Below are 19,197 nucleotides of genomic sequence, written 5' to 3' on the forward strand. Positions count from 1 at the left end.
GTGGTGAACCCTCCACATCTATACTTCTGATAGACTCCGCCTCTCTGAGATGCTCCTTATATGCAGTCATGTTACTGACCTGCTGCCAATTAACCACCAGGTGTTTTTGGCATTACACAACTTTACCAGCCTTTTGTTGCTCCCTCATTTTGGGCATATATATGTAAAAAAAATAATAACATTTCTCAGTTTCAACATTTGATTTGTTGTCTTTGTGGTGTTTTCCTTTAAAAATATGGTTTACATGATTTGCACATCATTACATTCTATTTTTATTTACATTTTGCACCGCGTCCCAACTTTTTTGGAAATGGGGTTGTAGTTTTTATGTGTAATGTTGATGATGGTAAAATGCTGTTAGTAAATGTTTTTTGGGGACCATGAATGCTTTGTTTAAAACCACAATTTAGGCCTCGAACAATGTATTCATGTCCATTTCATATAATAACTCTCTGTGAGGAGCTTTTAGAGGTGGACGTCTGGTTCCTATCACCACCACTGTGAACAATTGTGACTCGGTAAGTTTCTCTAGAACAGGATTTTCACACCAAACTGCTCTGAACGTGTCTGTTTACATCTCAACTATTCATGCAGGAAATCTGAAAAACTGGTGGAGTTCCCCTTTGAGGTGTTTTCTATACTATCCTATATACGGATAGCTTTATGTACTGTATTTTGCATTTGCACTGAAAGTGTGCATGTTTTCCATCAAGTCACCACAGAGAAATGGACTCACTGCCTCTGAGGCCTCAACAAATTCTGACCATTCCAAATCTGACCGTGTGTTGTTATTCGACCTGCTGGTGTAATTACTTTCAAATTTAATCCTAAGCATATAAACTAGGCATGTAAACAGACTAATTTATCTTAAAATCTTGTTTCCAGAGAACCTGCAACATGCACACACGCACATACACACACGTTTGTTTCTGTGAATTGTGGGGACATCCCATAGACTTCCATTAAATTCCTGCAGACTTCTCCAAACCTTAACCCTTAATACGACTAGCCTAACACCAACCCTTACCCTATCCCTATCCTTAAACTTCACCTTAAAACATGCCTTCACCTCAGAGTGTAACGACTGACGTTGTGGTCTCCACAAGAGTGTAAGGACCCCACAACGCCACATAAACATGTACAGCCCACAAACCCCAACGTGAGCGACTTGATTGAATCCCAAAGAAATAGGAAGTTTCGCAAGAGATCCGAGCTTGTTGTGAGCAGCACGAGGCTGTGTGTGGTTTCACGCGAGCTTTGCTTGCACACGCATGGCTTCTTTTAAGGAGCCATAAATGCATTAATGCACAAATGCAGTGCGGGGCGGATGCGCGAGGCCTCAGCTCCGTTTCCGTAAACATCAAGTGTGAAGTGAAAGGGGGAGGAGGGCGGGGAGAGAGAGAGAGAGAGAGAGAGAGAGAGGCAGAAAATGAGTGAGAGAGAGAGAGAGAGGCAGAGAATGAGTGAGTGAGTGAGAGAGAGACAGAGAGGCAGAGAATGAGTTTGAGAGAGAGAGAGAGAGAGAGAGAGAGAGAGTGTGAGAGAGAGGCAGAAAATGAGTGAGTGAGTGTGTGTGTGTGAGAGAGAGAGGGAGAGAGAGAGAGAGAGAGAGAGAGAGAGAGAGAGGGAGAGGCAGAGAATGAGTGAGTGAGTGAGAGAGAGAGACAGAGAGGCAGAGAATGAGTTTGAGAGAGAGAGAGAGAGAGAGAGAGAGTGTGAGAGAGGCAGAGAATGAGTGAGTGAGTGAGAGAGAGACAGAGAGGCAGAGAATGAGTTTGAGAGAGAGAGAGAGAGAGAGAGAGAGAGAGAGAGAGGCAGAGAATGAGTGAGTGAGTGTGTGTGTGTGTGAGAGAGAGAGAGAGAGAGAGAGAGCTGCGCATGCGCAGCGCAGGAAAAGAAACCTCATCCAGACTCTTCATATCTCCGAGAGCAAGAGCGAAGTGCTGCAACACCCATCGATCTGGAGCAAGAGCCGGACATTCGGGGGGGCTTTATTCGTCTGCGTTTCCTCCGGCCAGGTGGGATCTGCACCACATCCATCCGTCAGAGCAGCCATGTCCATGGGGAGCGACTTTGGGAACCCTTTAAGGAAATTCAAACTTGTTTTTTTAGGGGAGCAGAGCGGTGAGTACTGGCTGTGTTTTATTTGTGCCCCTGAGCTTCTTGTTCGAATTTTCCCGTGCAGCGCACCATTTAAGGTGGAACGGAAAAATTCCAAAAGGGTGCTGCCCAGTAAGCTTCTCGAGATCGGATCATTCTAAATGCATTCACTAACAGCATTAGATGGCACGCATGCTGTTGTATGAGCGCTAATAACAGTCATAATAATCATAACAACAATAGTAATAATGAGGGAGGCAAATATGCAGTAGTGTCAGTCTGGGCGTGGTGGCTCGTGTTCCTAGTGTTGATATCCAGGAGAACAGTGTTGGAAACGATGAGCGTTTCCCATGTTGTCCAGTGGAGACACACCCAGGTTGGGATCCTTCAACTTGGCAGCCTTCGCACGCCATAGACCTGTAATAACGTCTGTAATAGGGGAGTAAAAGCAGAGCAGCACTGCAGCAGCGGCGGCAGCGCCGGGCCGCCCTATTACAGCTCGTATGATGGTATCAGTGAGTCAGCGTGTGTGGCAGCGAGCTGTCGTGATGAAGGTGATCTTGAGCTCTGGGCTGCTCTGCTGTCTGTATGGGAGAAGACGTAATCACACCGTGTGTGTGTGTGTGCGCGCGTGTGTGGAAGCACTCCCTGAGAAAGATATCCTATGCCGTATGGAATACAGGCACGCGAAACCGTGCACTTGCTACTGTGGCGTCATAGAGGGGAGCTATTGTGGCGTCATAGAGGAGGGCTACGACATAAAACAGAATGTTGGTGCAGCTGAGCTGGAACTTTGCCAGACTTTGCTGGGATATTAGAACTATTAGGGTGGTGGTTTCATGATGGTGTTCCTGGTGATGGTTTTCCTAAAGGGTTTCCCAATGATGGTTTTTCTTATGGTTTTCCTGGCGATGGTTCTCCCAATGATGGTTTTTCTGATGGTTCTCATAATGATGGTTTTCCTAATGTTATTTTTCCCCAATGAAGGTTGTTCTGATGGTTCACCTGATAATGGTTTTCATGGTGGTTTTCCTAACAATGATTTTCCTAATGTTATTTTTCCCATTGATGGTTGTCCTGATGGTTCTCCTAATGATGGTTCTCCTGGTGGTTTTCCTAATGATTATTCTAATGATGGTTTTCCAGATGGTTTTCCTAATGACAGTTTTCCTGATGGTTCTCCAAATTATGATTTTCCCAATTATGGTTTTCCTGATGGTTTTCCTAACGATAGTTTTCCTGATGGTTCTCTAAATGATTGGTTTCCTGGTGGTTTTCCTAATGATGGTTTTCCCCATGATAGTTTTCCTGATGGTTTTCCTAATGACTGTTTTCCTAGTGGTTTTCCTTACGATGGTTTTCCTAATGATGGCTTTCCCAATGATGGTCTTCCTGATGGTTCTCCTAATGATGGTCTTCCTAATGATGTTTTTCCTTTCTAACGGGAATTGACCTAATGAGACCACTAGACACCTTTAGATCCCATTCGGTAACCATCAAATGCATCAGGAATCAGTCCCAGAACACCTGTTAAACCGTTAGAATCCTTTACACTGTGATTTCACTTTTCATGGTTTCTGTGATTTTTTTTTTTTTTTTCCCAGATTGCTGCCAGTTGTATAGGCTTCCTTTACAAATACATGTGGCCAAACAAATGGCACTGCTTGCAGCTGCTCTGTGGCCACAAATGAAATAGCAGTCAGGAATCATAGGCATTTTGAGGCAGGGCAGCTTTAGGCTTGGGCCTGCTACTCAGTTAGCCACACATGGAATGGCAGTGGAATGCTGCCATCCAGGTTTCCTGGTTCTCTTGCCAATCTATCTAACAGGGTCTGTAGGTGCGTTTTCAGACCCAGTATATGATACGCCCATGAACTACGGCTCTTAGCCTGTACCAGATTTCTCAAGGCAGCTTGAGGAACAGGCCTGGCCTGTAAGGCCTGAGCAGAGCAGCCCTATTGGGTGTGAGCACAGCCCGAGGAGGAGGCCTAGTGAAATCCTGCAGTCTGCCGCCTTTCTGCTTTCTGTTTGCAAAGCACGACAGGGTACAGAGCTTAACCCCTTGCCAGGGCTCACCAGCAGGCCCCAAGTCTTATTACACGCTTCTATATAAGAGTAGCTCAGTTTGCTTTGAAGTCACTGTAGTTACTGAATAATAAGCCTCAGCATGTAATAAGGCAGTTTGTAAGGGGTTGTTAATCGTTCTTGTGCTTGGTGTTGTTATTTGTGTGTGTGGGAACTAATCGCTACATGTGCTGCCACCTATATTAGCCATCTTTCATCTCACTGATGTTCTCGGTTCTCCTGGTTCAATAATGTATAAATAATACAAATAAAAGTGAATGTGTTTCACCAACTAGTTGGTTGTTTTGTGATGAGATGATCATTTATGTTTAATGTGATCATGAAATTGAAAGCCTTTCATTCATTATTTCAACTACAGAGCAGTGTTTTAGTTCTGTAAGGGATCTTTAGTAAAGAACATGGCTCTATGTAGGACCATTAACACTCAAAGAACCCTTTGCATGATTAAAGGGTTCTTTTTCTTGCGAAAGGGTTCTTCAGATTGATAGTGATTGTGCTGCAGATGGTTCTGTATAGTGCCAAAAGGGTTCTCCTGTTAGTGACATCATAACCATAGTAGAACCCTTTTTGGTGCCATATAGAACAATTTGCAAAAAGGTTCCTGCACATTCATCATTGCTCTGAAGAACGCTTTCATGATGGAAGGGGCTCTTTAAGTATTAAAGGTTCTATATAGAACCATTAACACTCAAAGAACCCTTTGCATGATTAAAGGGTTCTTTGCCCCGTGAAAGCGTTCTTCAGATTGATAGCGATTTTGCTGCAGATGGTTCTGTATAGCGCCGAAAGGGTTCTCCTGTTAGTGACTTCATAACCATAGTAGAACCCTTTTTGGTGCCATATAGAACCATTTTCAAAAAGGTGCTATATAGAACCTTCTACAACGCATTTATCATCAATATGAAGAACTTTTTCATGATGTAAAGAACATTTTAATCATGCAAAGGGCTCTTTAAGTATTAAAGGTTCTAGAGGGTTCTATAGAACCATTTTCTTTACCAAAGAACGTTTGAAGAAACCATCTTTTTAAGAGTGTAAGCTTCAGTTTGTGCAGTGTATCTTAATAGTGTGAGTTTTCTCCTGTTTTCTCTTGTAGTTGGTAAAACCTCATTGATTACACGGTTCATGTATGACAGCTTTGACAACACTTATCAGGTACGTCATCCTTCTTCAAGGTTCTTTGATGGGTTTTGATTGTCCAGACTGCTTCTTTCAAACATTATTGATCTGGTGATTTTATTTTTCTCTAGGCAACAATTGGAATCGACTTTTTATCAAAAACCATGTATCTGGAGGATCGAACTGTAAGAAAACTGTTTCTGCTGTGTTTATTATTATAGGCCTGCACAGCCTACTGTTTATTAGTCATTAGAGCAACATTGAGCTTTTGTTACTGTAAGGATTTGTTACTGTATTTAAATGTATTGCAGTGCAGATTGCGATATATATATATATATATATATATATATATATATATATATATATATATATATATATATATTTAGCAGTGTAGTTATATAGCATTTACACCAATCAGGTACAACATTATTAATAACATCAGTGCTCAGGACCCCCATGGACCCTGGTTTGGTTGGTGGACTATTCTCAGTCCAGCAGCAACACTGCTGTGTCTGATCCACTCAGACCAGCACAACACACACTAACACACTACCACCACGTCAGTGTTACTGCAGTGCTGAGAATGCTTCACCACCCAAATAGTACCTGCTCTGTGAGGGTCCATTTGGGTCCTGACCACTGTGAGTGTTTTTTTTTGTGTTATTATGAAAATGTAAAAGATTTCAGATCCAAAGTGCAGTGATGCGCAGAAACACCATCTGGTCAAGTTACATATTTTGATGATTTTCTAACTGAAAAATACATTGTCTACAGGGAATAAACTTAACCCTTGTGTGGTGTTGATGAGTTTGTCACTCAGTGGTCTGGTGGACCCACCTCATTATTGGTTATTTAAATCAATACAGCCATAACAATTTATGTACAAATACCAGTGTCCAGCATAGGGTTCTCCTTTAGCAGCTGTAGCCAGTCAGCAGCCTGTCCATGTTGTCCACCCTCACATACACACAAACGCACTAACAGCAGGCCATGTAGGAGGAGAACCGAGTGAAGGACACAGCACCTCCACACTTTTACTCCCTGCAGGTTCAGCCCAACACCGCATATTTAATATAAGTGTGTGGGGGGTGAACAGAGTGAAGGTGTTATTTTATATATTCTTCATTGAAAATGAGCAAATAATAATAATGTGGATTAATAATAAACCATGTCATTTTTTCTTATGGTAAACATGAAAATGCATCCTACAGACCACAACACCACACACGGGTTAAAAATGGATTTTTTCTGCCAGTGCGATGTCAGTGCGAAATATCTATTTATCTGCTGAATATGTCATGTTGGTAAACATTAACACATAAAATCAGCAAATAAACAGTAATTGTGCATTAAAATGTGCAGAAATGTGTTCTCTGTAGTGGATATGTCCTTATTTTCACTTGTAATTTGACCAGGGCTACAGCATAAGTGATAGGCTATTGCACTTGCACATAAAAATTAGAATAAAATAATAATATAATTTGAAATTATATATCTATATGTACAGTGGGGCAAAAAAGTATTTAGTCAACCACTGATTGTGCAAGTTCTCCTACTTAGAAAGATGAGAGAGGTCTGTAATTTTCATCATAGATGCACTTCAATTATGAGAGACAAAATTAGAAAAAAAAAATCTCATTGTAGGATTTTTAAAGAATTTCAACTCCCTCCACAAATTTTCTATGGGGTTGAGGTCTGGAGACTGGCTAGGCCACTCCAGGACCTTGAAATGCTTTTTACGGAGCCACTCCTTCGTTGCCCGAGTGGTGTGTTTGGGATCATGGTCATGCTGGAAGACCCAGCCACGTTCCATCTTCAATGCTCTCACTGATGGATGGAGGTTTTGGCTTAAAATCTCACGATACATGGCCCAGTTCATTCTTCCTTTAACATGGATCAATCGTCCTGTCCCCTTTGCAGAAAAACAGCTCCAAAGCATGATGTTTGCACCCCCATGCTTCACAGCAGGTATGGTGTTCTTGGGATGCAACTCAGCATTCTTCTTCCTCCAAACACGACGAGTTGAGTTTTTACCAAAGTGTTCTATTTTGGTTTCATCTGACCACATGATATTCTCCCAATCCTCTTCTGGAACATCCATGCTCTCTGGCAAACTTCAGACAGGCCTGGACATGTACTGGCTTAAGCAGGGGGACACGCCTGGCACTGCAGGATTTGAGTCCCTCTCGGCGTAATGTGTTACTGATGGTAGCCTTTGTTACTTTGGTCCCAGCTCTCTGCAGGTCATTCATCAGGTCCCTCTGTGTAGTTCTGGGGTTTTTGTTCACCGTTCTCATGATCATTTTGACACCACAGGATGAGATCTTGCGTGGTGCCCCAGATCGAGGGAGATTATCAATGGTCTTGTATGTCTTCCATTTTCTTACAATTGCTCCCACAGTTGATTTATTCACACCAACCTGCTTGCCTATTGTAGATTCACTCTTCCCAGCCTGGTGCAGGTCTACAACTTTCTTTCTGGTGTCCTTCGACAGCTCTTTGGTGTTGACCATGGTTGAGTTTGGAGTCTGACTGTTTGAGGCTGTGGACAGGTGTCTTTTATACAGATAACGAGGTCAAACAGGTGCCATTAATACAGGTAATGAGTGGAGGACAGAAGAGCTTCTTAAAGAAGTTACAGGTCTGTGAGAGCCAGAAATCTTGCTTGTTTATGGGTGACCAAATACTTATTTTCCACCATAATTTACAAATACATTCTTTAAAAAGTAAAAAAAAAAATAGTTGAAGTGTACCTATGATGAAAATTACAGACCTCTCTCATCTTTCTAAGTAGGAGAACCTGCACAATCAATGGCTGACTAAATGCTTTTTTGCCCCACTGTGTATATATATATATATATAATGTATGTGTGTGTATATATGTATGGGGCCTCTTAAGACCTTGATCTGTCTGTGAGTAAACCGTGTTTTTTTGGGGTTTTTTTCCCCCACAGGTGAGGTTACAGTTGTGGGACACCGCTGGTCAGGAGCGTTTCCGAAGCCTCATTCCCAGCTACATCCGAGACTCCACGGTGGCTGTGGTTGTGTATGACATCACAAGTGAGCTTCACACAAATATGCATTCAGACAATAGAGCCAACATTAAAGGAAGACTCCAGTGTTTTTCAGCCTAATCTCTGTCTGCCACGTTGGCAACATCAGTTACCACGGACGATCATTTTGACCGCTGACTCGAAATTCATCTACAGTAGAAGCCAAAGGTGCCAGCTGCTAAAATGTTTAAATAAACGTTTGGATGTAACTGTATGATATGAAATGGAGCTCCAGCTGTTCCCCCATAACAGTACAGATGTTGGGATGAGTCAGACCGAGAGAATCTCTTCCCAAAGCTGTTCTTATGAACTTTTATCCAGCTACACAAAGAACACTGGAGCATCAATAAGAAAGATTAGCTGACTTCCGCTTTCCCTGAAGTTTTCCTGTGAAAACTCCGCACTGCAGCTACCACAGATTCCCTCCAACTAGTCCAGCGTCTGAAAGAAACATTTACACAGCTTACAGCTGTAATTATAAACTGTACAGAGTTACAGCTTAATTTACATCATTTATTCAGAGAATTGACTGAAGAATTTATGAAAAGTCACCAGATCTTTTTGGTGCTGTATGGACCATTCTGTTTAGACTACAGTCTCACAGTAAAGCTATTTAATTCAAACCTTAAATATTTAAAGGATTATGTTCAATCTATTAAAATCCAATGCATTAACAGAGATAATAATAAGCTAAATGTATTCAAAATCATCGTTTATAGGGTACTTTTTGTTACCTACATTTTTCACTTTTGGGAAAATGATACTTACTTTTTTTGTAATTTTGTTTTATAGTATGTTTAAAACATCTTTTTAAAGTGAAGTTGAAATGTTTAGATTTAATTAAGTACAAAGTTTGAATAAAAAAAATGTGCTGTCCCAGGTTTTTAGGTCACTACACAAACACAGAGTTTTAGTATGTATGAAGAACCTTATTTTAGCCACGCCCCTGCATTTTAGAGCTGGAAGTGAGGCTGCATCCCTGTCCCTCATGGCCATATAGTGAGCAGTTAGATCCCATTGTTTTGAAGTAAATTTGTCCCAAAGTCTGAAAATCAGAATTTACGCTTGTTATAATAATAGTAAAACTATTAATGGATGAATAAAAATTGTTTTAGGTTTATAAAAAGTTTTAGCTTAATTAAAATAATAATTTTTTTTTAAATTGCTTACTCATGTTTTTATGTCACTACCGAAACAGAGTTTAGACTTTAGGCAGAGCCTTATTTTAGCCACGCCCTTAGATTTTCAAGCAGGAAGTGAGACGGCGTCCTTGTTAGATTCCATTTTTAGATCTCATTTTGAAGTAAATGTGTCCCAAAGTCTGAAAATCAGTGTGGAACATTAAGAACTGTCCCCCCGAACACATTTTCTGAAATTAAGTACTTTTTGTGTTTTGATTTTATTGTGAACAGCTGTTCAAATCTGTGTTTGCTGGTTTACTGGCTGCGTAAAAACCACCACCGACACAGTCACTACTGAAACACTTGGTAAAGTTTGGGTGTTGTGATTGTTTTGGTAGTGACAAAATGGAATATTCAGTTATTTGTTTTAATAAAACAAACATTATTAAGGTTTAGAGTCACTCAAACCAAAAGGGTTTTAGTCTAATGTCCAAGATCAGTTAAAAATCCCAAATATGTTTTCAACTGATTTTGAAACAGTTTGGTAGACTGGATGGCCACCAGCTTCTTTATCATAAACATCTGTATTTACTCCACACAGGTTTACCCCACACTTCTAAAACCTAAGAACAACTTAGCCAGTTTACACTGAAGTCCCTGTAGTTACTGAATAATAAGCCTGGGGTTTTAAGTGGTTCAACATTGAAATGGTTCTTTGAGTTGGCTCTGTATAAAACCATTACTTTGTTAAAGAACCTACAACGAATCCATTTTTTGAAGGTATGGAATTTCATCACCTGGCCTTTGGCTTCTTATTCTAAATGAGTTTTAAGTCAGTGGGGTTTCTGTCCTCATCTGTTCAAACTGATTGTCCATTATAATCAATACTACAATACACACTGCAAAAAATGGTGTCTTAGTGAGTAAATTAACATCCTAAATGTAGTCAGTATATCTAATATTTTTCATTATGAGGCTGCTGTATGAATATTGTGAGATTATTGAACTTATTTCTAGACATTTTTTCTTGTTTTTAAGCAGTTTTATCTTATAAAAGTGTCTGATTTCATTGGCAGATCATGTTCCTTGTTTTAATCATTATTTCTTGAAATGAGCAAAATTATCTTCATTATTTCTCCAAACAAGTGAACTAATCTGCCAATGGAATCAGACACTTTCACCAGATAAAATCACTTAAAACTAGTACAATTGTACAGAAACAGGTGGAATAATCTTAGATTGTTCTTACAACAGCCTCATAATGAGGGATATTAGATTTATTGACTAGATTTAGGATGTTTTCACTTGTTAAGATGTTATTTTTATTACAGTGCGTTGCTTTAAACTTAGTAGCAACAGTTAGGTTAACAGCACTGATTTTATTCCGATTGCTCTGTTTAAAGGTGACCTTGTTGTTCGTTCTTTCTTCAGATGTGAACTCCTTCCAGCTGACCTCTAAATGGATTGATGATGTCAGGACGGAGAGGGGGAGCGATGTGATCATTATGCTTGTGGGCAACAAAACAGACTTAGAAGAAAAGAGGTTAATTCATTTTAGACTGAATTTCACAGTGGTGCAGTCGTTATGTTTCAGTGCTGTTATAGGCTGCATTCACAGTACCAGGCTGAAGTGGCACAAATCAGATTATTTGCCCTAATGTGACTCAGATCTGGTGTTTTCAGGGCTGTGTGGACACAAATCTGATCTTTTCAAATCCAACTTGAGTCATTTTCATATGTGGTTCTAGATCAGATACGTATCCGATTTGTGGCCATGTGACCTTAATGTGACGCTCAGATCAGAATTCATGTCCTTTTTTTCACTGCGCGTGCATTCAGCGTTACCATGGTAACAGCGCCCAATAGGCATTCAAGCCTGTAAACAGTGGAAAAGCAGCTCCTCTCACCTTTTTCTCCTTCGTCTGGCTCTAATAATGAAGCTGACAGCTGATCAGAGTTAATGATCTTCTCAGTGAAGCTCGTTCTGCTCGTTAGTTTGTGCTAATGATGCAGTGATTCAGTCACGTGACGTTACTGAGCAGGATGAGCTCATGAGGGTCATTTCAGGACACCGGTTCATCACATTAATGACGGACTTGAGTCACTGACCTAAACGAGTGTGAACCATCGTGTCAGAGAGATCGGATTTGAGCAACGAGGCTTGGAATGTGAAGGTAGCTCACTATATCTGTGTCTTCCTGTTTGCTACTCAGTCACTCATGTTAGCTAGAGGACTGCAGTCAACCTTGAAGCCCATGAGATTTCACCCTGTTTTGATTCATCAGTTCAGTCTGCTATTCCCCCCCATAGCAATCTGTCTTTGCACAGAGCTATATTATGAATGTCAACCTTAATGTAGCTGTTGTCATGGTTTCTTCTTCCATTTCAAGCCCAGCAGTTGCACTTCAGTCATTAACTGAGCCACCCACATAGCTCATCAAGACACAGTGATTGGTCTGGCTAAATAAACTGCCAGTGAAATGGCTCCTAGTTCGAATAATGGCAGACTTCATCCATGAAGCGAAACAAAGGGAATATTAGCAGGATTCAGTTTTTCTTGTTGTTTTTCTTTTATTTTTGCTTTTTATAGCAGACTGGGTTAAAAAGTGATGGTTAGGTGAAAACTCAGATTTACACAGTTTCCCCCTTTACGATGAATGTAATCAGTTGTAACGTCAGGAGAGACAAAGAGGCAGGATGGAAGTGCAAGTCCTTGGTTTTGTTCAAATCCATGACACAAAGGTGACTAAATGAAAACAGAACACTACTGAACAAAATACTGAAACAGAAAGAAAACCAAAGACAGAGGGACATGAAGAAAACTGGAAAACAGGCAAGAGATAAACAAAACAGAGCCTGACAGAAGAAAACACCAAGCGAACAAGCAAATACACATGGAACAGACAGCAGACAGGTGAGACAGATAACAAGAAGGCAGGAGCAGGGAGGAGAAATCAGAAAGACGGGGCAAGGCAGGATGTTACATCCATCAAGACATGCTTTTCCTTTTTTATACTGGACTTATAAAGCTAATGCACCATGAATTGTTAACTTTTTTATTCAGTTTTAAGATTAAGAGACCCTTATTAGTCCCACAACAGGGAAATTTCACCCCGCATTTAACGCATCCGTGAAGTGAAACACCACATACACTCTAGTGAGCACATACACTAGGGGGCAGTGAGCACACTTGCCCGGAGCGGTGGGCAGCCCAATCCGCAGCACTCGGGGAGCAGTTGCGGGTTAGGTGTCTTGCTCACAGACACCTCAGTCATGTGCTGTCGGCTCTGGGGATCGAACCAGCGACCTTCTGGTCACGAGGCTGGTTCCCTAACCTCCAGCCCATGACTGCCCCCTTTATTCCTAATTTAGTCGTGTCGAGTTATGCCACAGCTTAGTCTAACTCCTCACATGATACTACCGAGCTGGGAGGCCAGTTTATCTTATTGAGCTGCCGCTAATGTAACGTCATTGGACAGCTCAACGCGCTTGGAGGAGAACACTAACTACTAATTCTGTTATGTTAGATTCAGACCCCTGCATTGGCTAGCGTCACTCTGAGTGATGGGGGCGAGAGAGAGACATCCTACCCACCCAGAGAAAGAGACATAGGACAGTTATGCTCTCTTGTATTCCCAGCCACGAAGTGGAAATAGAAATTATCAATGGGGGTCCTGACCACTGAAGAACAGGGTAAAAGGGGGTAACAAAGTATCAGAGAAATAGATGGACTACAGTCTGTAACTGTAGAACTACAAAGTGCAGCTATACAGTAAGACAGTAGGAGCTGATAAAATGGACCATGAGTGTAGAAACAAGGAGGTGGACAGAATGTTATGCCTGATCGGTGTATATGAAGTGGCTAAATTTCCTTTTTTTGTTTTTTTTTTTGTTTTGTTTTTATTTCTAACCGAAACTATATGATAACCACAACAACAGTTTCTCTTAGGAATCAATGTCATTATGTAAAGCATTTTTATCACTCAAAGATTTGATGGAACAAGATGCTGTGCAACAAAAATCATACAATTTTTTAACACTTTTTTATCACTTGCAGATTACACAGATTACAAGTCAAGATGCTAACTGGTGGGGTATAAGGTTATAACTACTGGTCAGCTACATTAGCCTCATAGCTCCAGTGCAAAGCCAACACCAACTGTGTCTTGGCTGATTGTCTACATTTGGTAAAAGGGGGAAATTGTGTACATTTGAATTTTTCCCGTTTTAATCAGCTGTATATTTCATGAACAGGCAAATCACGATTGAGGAGGGCGAGCAGAGGGCCAAAGAGCTGAACGTGATGTTCATCGAGACTAGTGCTAAAACAGGCAGCAATGTGAAGCAGGTGAGTCTGAAAGCAGCACAAAACATTCCTAATTCTCACCACAGGCTCAGCAAAACAGTACAGTCCTTGACATGTAGCGCTTAGAGATCTGATTTAGCTGGAGGGTCAGTCCAAGCCTGCAGTGCTTTATCAGCTTATCCTGCACCACCTCTCTGGTTTAAACTCTCTCTGCTTTGGTTTCTCAGCTGTTCCGGCGAGTGGCCGCTGCTCTACCTGGGATGGAGAGTCTAGATGAAACTAACAAAGAGGGCAGTATCCTTTTATTCACATCCACTTGGTTTAGTGTTTATTAGAGGTGTAAAAAATGCATCGGTGCATCGTAACCTGTGAGCGATGATTCAACTGTGAATTTTCTGAGAATTTTTTGGAAGAAGTGGTTAGAATCGATAATAAAGTATGTGCTCATTATTTGTCCAAAATAAAAATTATATTTTTCGTCAAGTATTTTCAAACGTCAAAATCCAAGAAACACTTTGGCCCAGTCCCATTTCTTGTTTTTACCCCTACCCCTTGTTTTCGAGGGTCACTTTGCTCCTTGGAGCTGAGTTACAGGGCAGTGGTTGAGATCTTCCCTCTGAAATGAGACCCTCAAATAAAGAGCATCACTTCATTAACAGCTACCAGCGCTGCTCTGTAGGCGACCCTGCCCGTCTGCAGTGACAGCAGAGGAGGGGAAAGTTCAGCTCCTCACTGCTGGGCTTTAGTTACATTTAGGGCGTCATATGCCTTTGTCCACCTCTGATTCTTTATTCTTTGATGCTTGTAATGAAGAAAAGGACACTGATACGACATTAAACAAAGATAAAACGATTACTGTATTTTTTAACAGAAAATTTTCACATTTGTGGGTTTCTCTGGTCTCTTGTTCAGCCTTCTCGTGTTTTTTTTCTCTCTCTCTGTTTGGAGTCTCTGAAAAACCTCCGTTTGGAGTTTCGCCCCACCCCTCTAGCTCAACAAGAACCGGGCTAATTGGTAGGGGCAAAGGGTGAAATGGGACTGGGCGTATTGGTCATCTTGTATTGATTATATTCTACATACTACTTGGATAAGATGTATTTTTAAAATACTGAAGTGGAAAGGATTGAGCGGAAAGGATTTAATTGTGTTGAAAGATTTTCTGATGCACTGAAGGATTTTCTAAAAAATTATAATTGATTTGAGTCATTTTGATAAATGTCACTTTATATCTCTAGTCTTTAGCAATCATGACAAAAGTTTGGGGAAAATGTACTGCAGAGCATATGAACATTACAGAGGCCTTTTAAATGAAACGGTAGATGCCATATCGCCCCCCTACACTTCCTGTAGTGTATTACAGTCTGTCAGAGTGACTGTGTGGATCATATGAACATTACAGAGGCCTTTTAAATGAAACGGTAGATGCCATATCGCCCCCTACACTTCCTGTAGTGTATTACAGTCTGTCAGAGTGACTGTGTGGATCATATGAACATTACAGAGGCTTTTTAAATGAAACGGTAGAATCCATATCGCCCCCTACCCTTCCTGTAGTGTATTACAGTCTGTCAGAGTGACTGTGTGGATCATATGAACATTACAGAGGCTTTTTAAAAGAAACAGTAGAAGCCATATCACCCCTTACCCTTCCTGTAGTGTATTACAGTCTGTCAGAGTGACTGTGTGGATCATATGAACATTACAGAGGCTTTTTAAAAGAAACAGTAGAAGCCATATCGCCCCCTATGCTTCCTGTAGTGTATTACAGTCTGTCAGAGTGACTGTGTGGATCATATGAACATTACAGAGGCTTTTTAAAAGAAACAGTAGAAGCCATATCGCCCCCTATGCTTCCTATAGTGTATTACAGTCTGTCAGAGTGACTGTGTGGATCATATGAACATTATAGAGGCTTTTTAAATGAAACAGTAGAAGCCATATCGCCCCCTACACTTCCTGTAGTGTATTACAGTCTGTCAGAGTGACTGTGTGGATCATATGAACATTATAGAGGCTTTTTAAATGAAACAGTAGAAGCCATATCGCCCCCTACACTTCCTGTAGTGTATTACAGTCTGTCAGAGTGACTGTGTGGATCATATGAACATTATAGAGCTTTTTAAATGAAACAGTAGAAGCCATATCACCCCCTACGCTTCCTGTAGTGTATTACAGTCTGTCAGAGTGACTGTGTGGATCATATGAACATTATAGAGGCTTTTTAAATGAAACAGTAGAAGCCGTATCGCCCCCTACGCTTCCTGTAGTGTATTACAGTCTGTCAGAGTGACTGTGTGGATCATATGAGCATTATAGAGGCTTTTTAAATGAAACAGTAGAAGCCATATCGCCCCCTACACTTCCTGTAGTGTATTACAGTCTGTCAGAGTGACTGGGTGGATCATATGAACATTATAGAGCTTTTTAAATGAAACAGTAGAAGCCATATCGCCCCCTACGCTTCCTGTAGTGTATTACAGTCTGTCAGAGTGACTGTGTGGATCATATGAACAGTACATATTTTTCACCACATCCATGAAATCATTTTGCATCAACATTTGATGAACAGACATCAGACTTCCTTGACAGAGAACCTCTCAGTGATCGACATCAAGTTGGACAAACCGCAGGAGCCCCCGGCCACCGAGAGTGGCTGCTCCTGTTAGTACAGCGTCCCCTCATGGACACCATCATTTACACAACCTGCTTGTTCTGTTGCTTCCCATGGGTCAGCATCCAGTTGAACGTAACGATTGGACATAGGCTTTTTACATCCGAGTGAGTGGCCCGAAAGTTATCGAAACTCTCAGATGTAAAAATCACATCCACACTGTCAACACAGATGCTTAAGAAAGGACAAAAATATTACGTATACTTACAAAACAAGGTAAAGACATGCTGCCGAAATTACGTAGGGAATGAAATGACACACGTTCCATTTTTTTTCTCTGACATTTCTTGGAAAAATTTCACGTTACGTTACGTTTTGTATTTTTGTACATGAAGTGAAGTGCAAAATGATGCCTTCACAGATATAGTGAGTATTGAACAGGCTTAGCTGCAGCGTATAGGGTAATCGTTCTTTCTTATACCCCATGCATGTCAGTCCGGTTTCCCCTACACGTTATTAGTAATTAAGGAAAGGACTTGGAGATAAGGGGAAAGGCAGTGTGGCCTTACTCAGGCCTGTCCAGATAAAGTTGAGGCAGTGAAAAAAGTTACTTGATTCTAAGGTGTCGTTTCCACGTGAACGAAATATATTACATCAACACAGTTATGTAAATTATACACTTTTGAATTGAGTCAGTGCAATGCAGCACTTTCCTCCGTGTAGATTTAGCAAGACATACTAATAATTTACTGCATTTTTTTGTGTTTTTATGTGGTTTTAAACACACACCTCGACCGGTCACACATTCACTGCCCCCCACCGTAGGCTTTGCATCTTTTTTTGGTTCAACTTAGTAAACTGAGCCGTCCACAGGTACGATGAGAGTACAGTTCAAAAAGACTGGATGCGTTTTCACTATTGAGATCAGCCATGCTGTACTGTACTGTACATAGTATTTGTATTGTCATTAACATCCACCAAAAAAAAGGTTAGTGTTCACCTGTATGAGTACGTTCTGGAATGATAAGGGCTTCACCTTCTTTTTTGGGGGGGCGAGGGGGGGGGTGTCTCTTTCTCTCCCATGTTATGATGTTGAGCATTTTGCTGTTAATCCTTATATGTTTACCCATCAGACAGTCGTTTATTTATTGATGTATTGTTATTATTATCATTATTATCCTTTCTTTTGTTTTGAAGACAGCTAAACTGTTTCAGATTGCATTGCAACGAGGGAAAAGTGACATCAGGGCTGAAGTGAGGAGGAATATTCTGAGGATATTATGAGGTTTTTGTCTGTGTCTTCGCTGCTTTTGTTGCTGCACTGCGAGCGGTGGCCAGTGATTTTGTTTGTTTCTTTGGTTTTTTTTTTGGTTTTTTTTTACCTCTAATACATGCACTTTGTTCCGGTGTCCTGAAAGAAGGAAACATGTCGTTGTCCACGCCATAAAGTGATGAAATACGATACGTTTTGTCGCGGTCCCCTTCGTGAGTGTTTACTGTAGTGCGGTCCGTCGTCCTTCGAGCACATTTTGGGTACGTGTGTAAGGTGTAAACACGAAACGATTGTTGTTTCCCATATGAATGGACACTTTCCTGTGTGGATAAAAGTCCTCAGATCCAGACAGGATGTACTAAGCAGAGCAAAGCTGGGGGAGAATGTACAGAAACGTGGTTCGAGTCCACTCTATAAGATTCAGGTCATTGCACCAATATGTTAAAGGAATGTGAACTGTTTACTCACAGTAGTAGGACTAGTATCAGTACTATTTCGTTATAATGTCTTATTTGATATAATATATATATATATATATATATATACATATGTATATTTCTTTTTTGTTTACATGAATGCACTGACGCCACTGTGTATAGACGTTTATATATTAATTTTGGCTGTTTTCGGCCCTTGTAAAGATGTTAAGGTTAGGTCAGTTCATTTCTAGTGCCAGTAACTCTTCCACTAGATATGATATAGCTAGACTAGAAGAATGACCTTCGTTTTGATGGTCAGGAATTAATGTCAAAGAATCACTGGAAACCTTAAATCTTGTCACAGCAGCTGACAGTTAATGAAGCCACAGGAATAAATAGATTTTAGACTCGTCACATAATAATTCATCTCATATTTATCTCATATTTAACCTGTACTGTCCAGCCTCTTCCTTTAATACCTTCCACTTTTGTGACACTAGTGTGCCTTCTGTTATTCTAACACCAAAATGCAAAGCTCTCATCGTATGGCTATAACCGCGAACAGGTACGACGTGGTGGGGTGGCAGTCATTTCAGCCGGGATGGCTGACCCCTGCGCTGGATGGATTTAAGACGTTCGTGTGATGAAATCATTCCTTTAGAGAAATCCTCTGTTCACTCTGTCCATCAGTGAGGTCGAAAGGTGTAGCAGGTCCAGTGTGAGAGGATGCTGAGAGTGTGTATGATCATAGGCCCCGGCATTGCTGTAAGCTCGCAGGGCATGCTGGGATTGTGGCCATGGGCTTGAGCAGAGCAGTGCAGTTGGCTCTCTATTCATTCTGTATGGACATTTATGAGCATGACATCTGTCTGAAAAGATCAATAAACTCTACGTGTTGATACCACAACCGCTCACGGCTCATGGGTTTTCTTTTCACTCTTGTCTAGTTTATTGTCACTGTCCAAAAAAAAACAAGTATTTCTATTTCTATTTAGCACTTGAGCTCAGCTGTGTGGAATTTCAGGACGAATCAAATCAAATCACGTTTATTGTCACATCACATTTGCACAGGTGGAAAGTGAGTGAAAATCTTGGGTGCATAGCCCCCTT

The 19,197-nt window shown here is 40.9% G+C and overlaps 1 protein-coding gene across 1 annotated transcript; it reads left to right on the forward strand.

Moving 5' to 3' along the window:
* Positions 1 to 1,853: 1,853 nt before the first annotated feature.
* rab6bb (RAB6B, member RAS oncogene family b) lies at positions 1,854 to 18,994 on the forward strand. The gene is given in 9 exon segments (XM_017706363.2): positions 1,854 to 1,948; positions 1,951 to 2,124; positions 5,282 to 5,340; positions 5,436 to 5,489; positions 8,259 to 8,364; positions 10,910 to 11,021; positions 13,733 to 13,826; positions 14,012 to 14,078; positions 16,386 to 18,994. Coding segments are annotated over 9 exon segments (801 nt in total). The 5' UTR covers positions 1,854 to 1,878; the 3' UTR covers positions 16,451 to 18,994.
* The last annotated feature ends 203 nt before the right edge of the window (positions 18,995 to 19,197 follow it).

The sequence above is a fragment of the Pygocentrus nattereri genome, chromosome 17, assembly GCF_015220715.1.
Source record: "Pygocentrus nattereri isolate fPygNat1 chromosome 17, fPygNat1.pri, whole genome shotgun sequence".
Taxonomy (NCBI): Eukaryota; Metazoa; Chordata; class Actinopteri; order Characiformes; family Serrasalmidae; genus Pygocentrus; species Pygocentrus nattereri.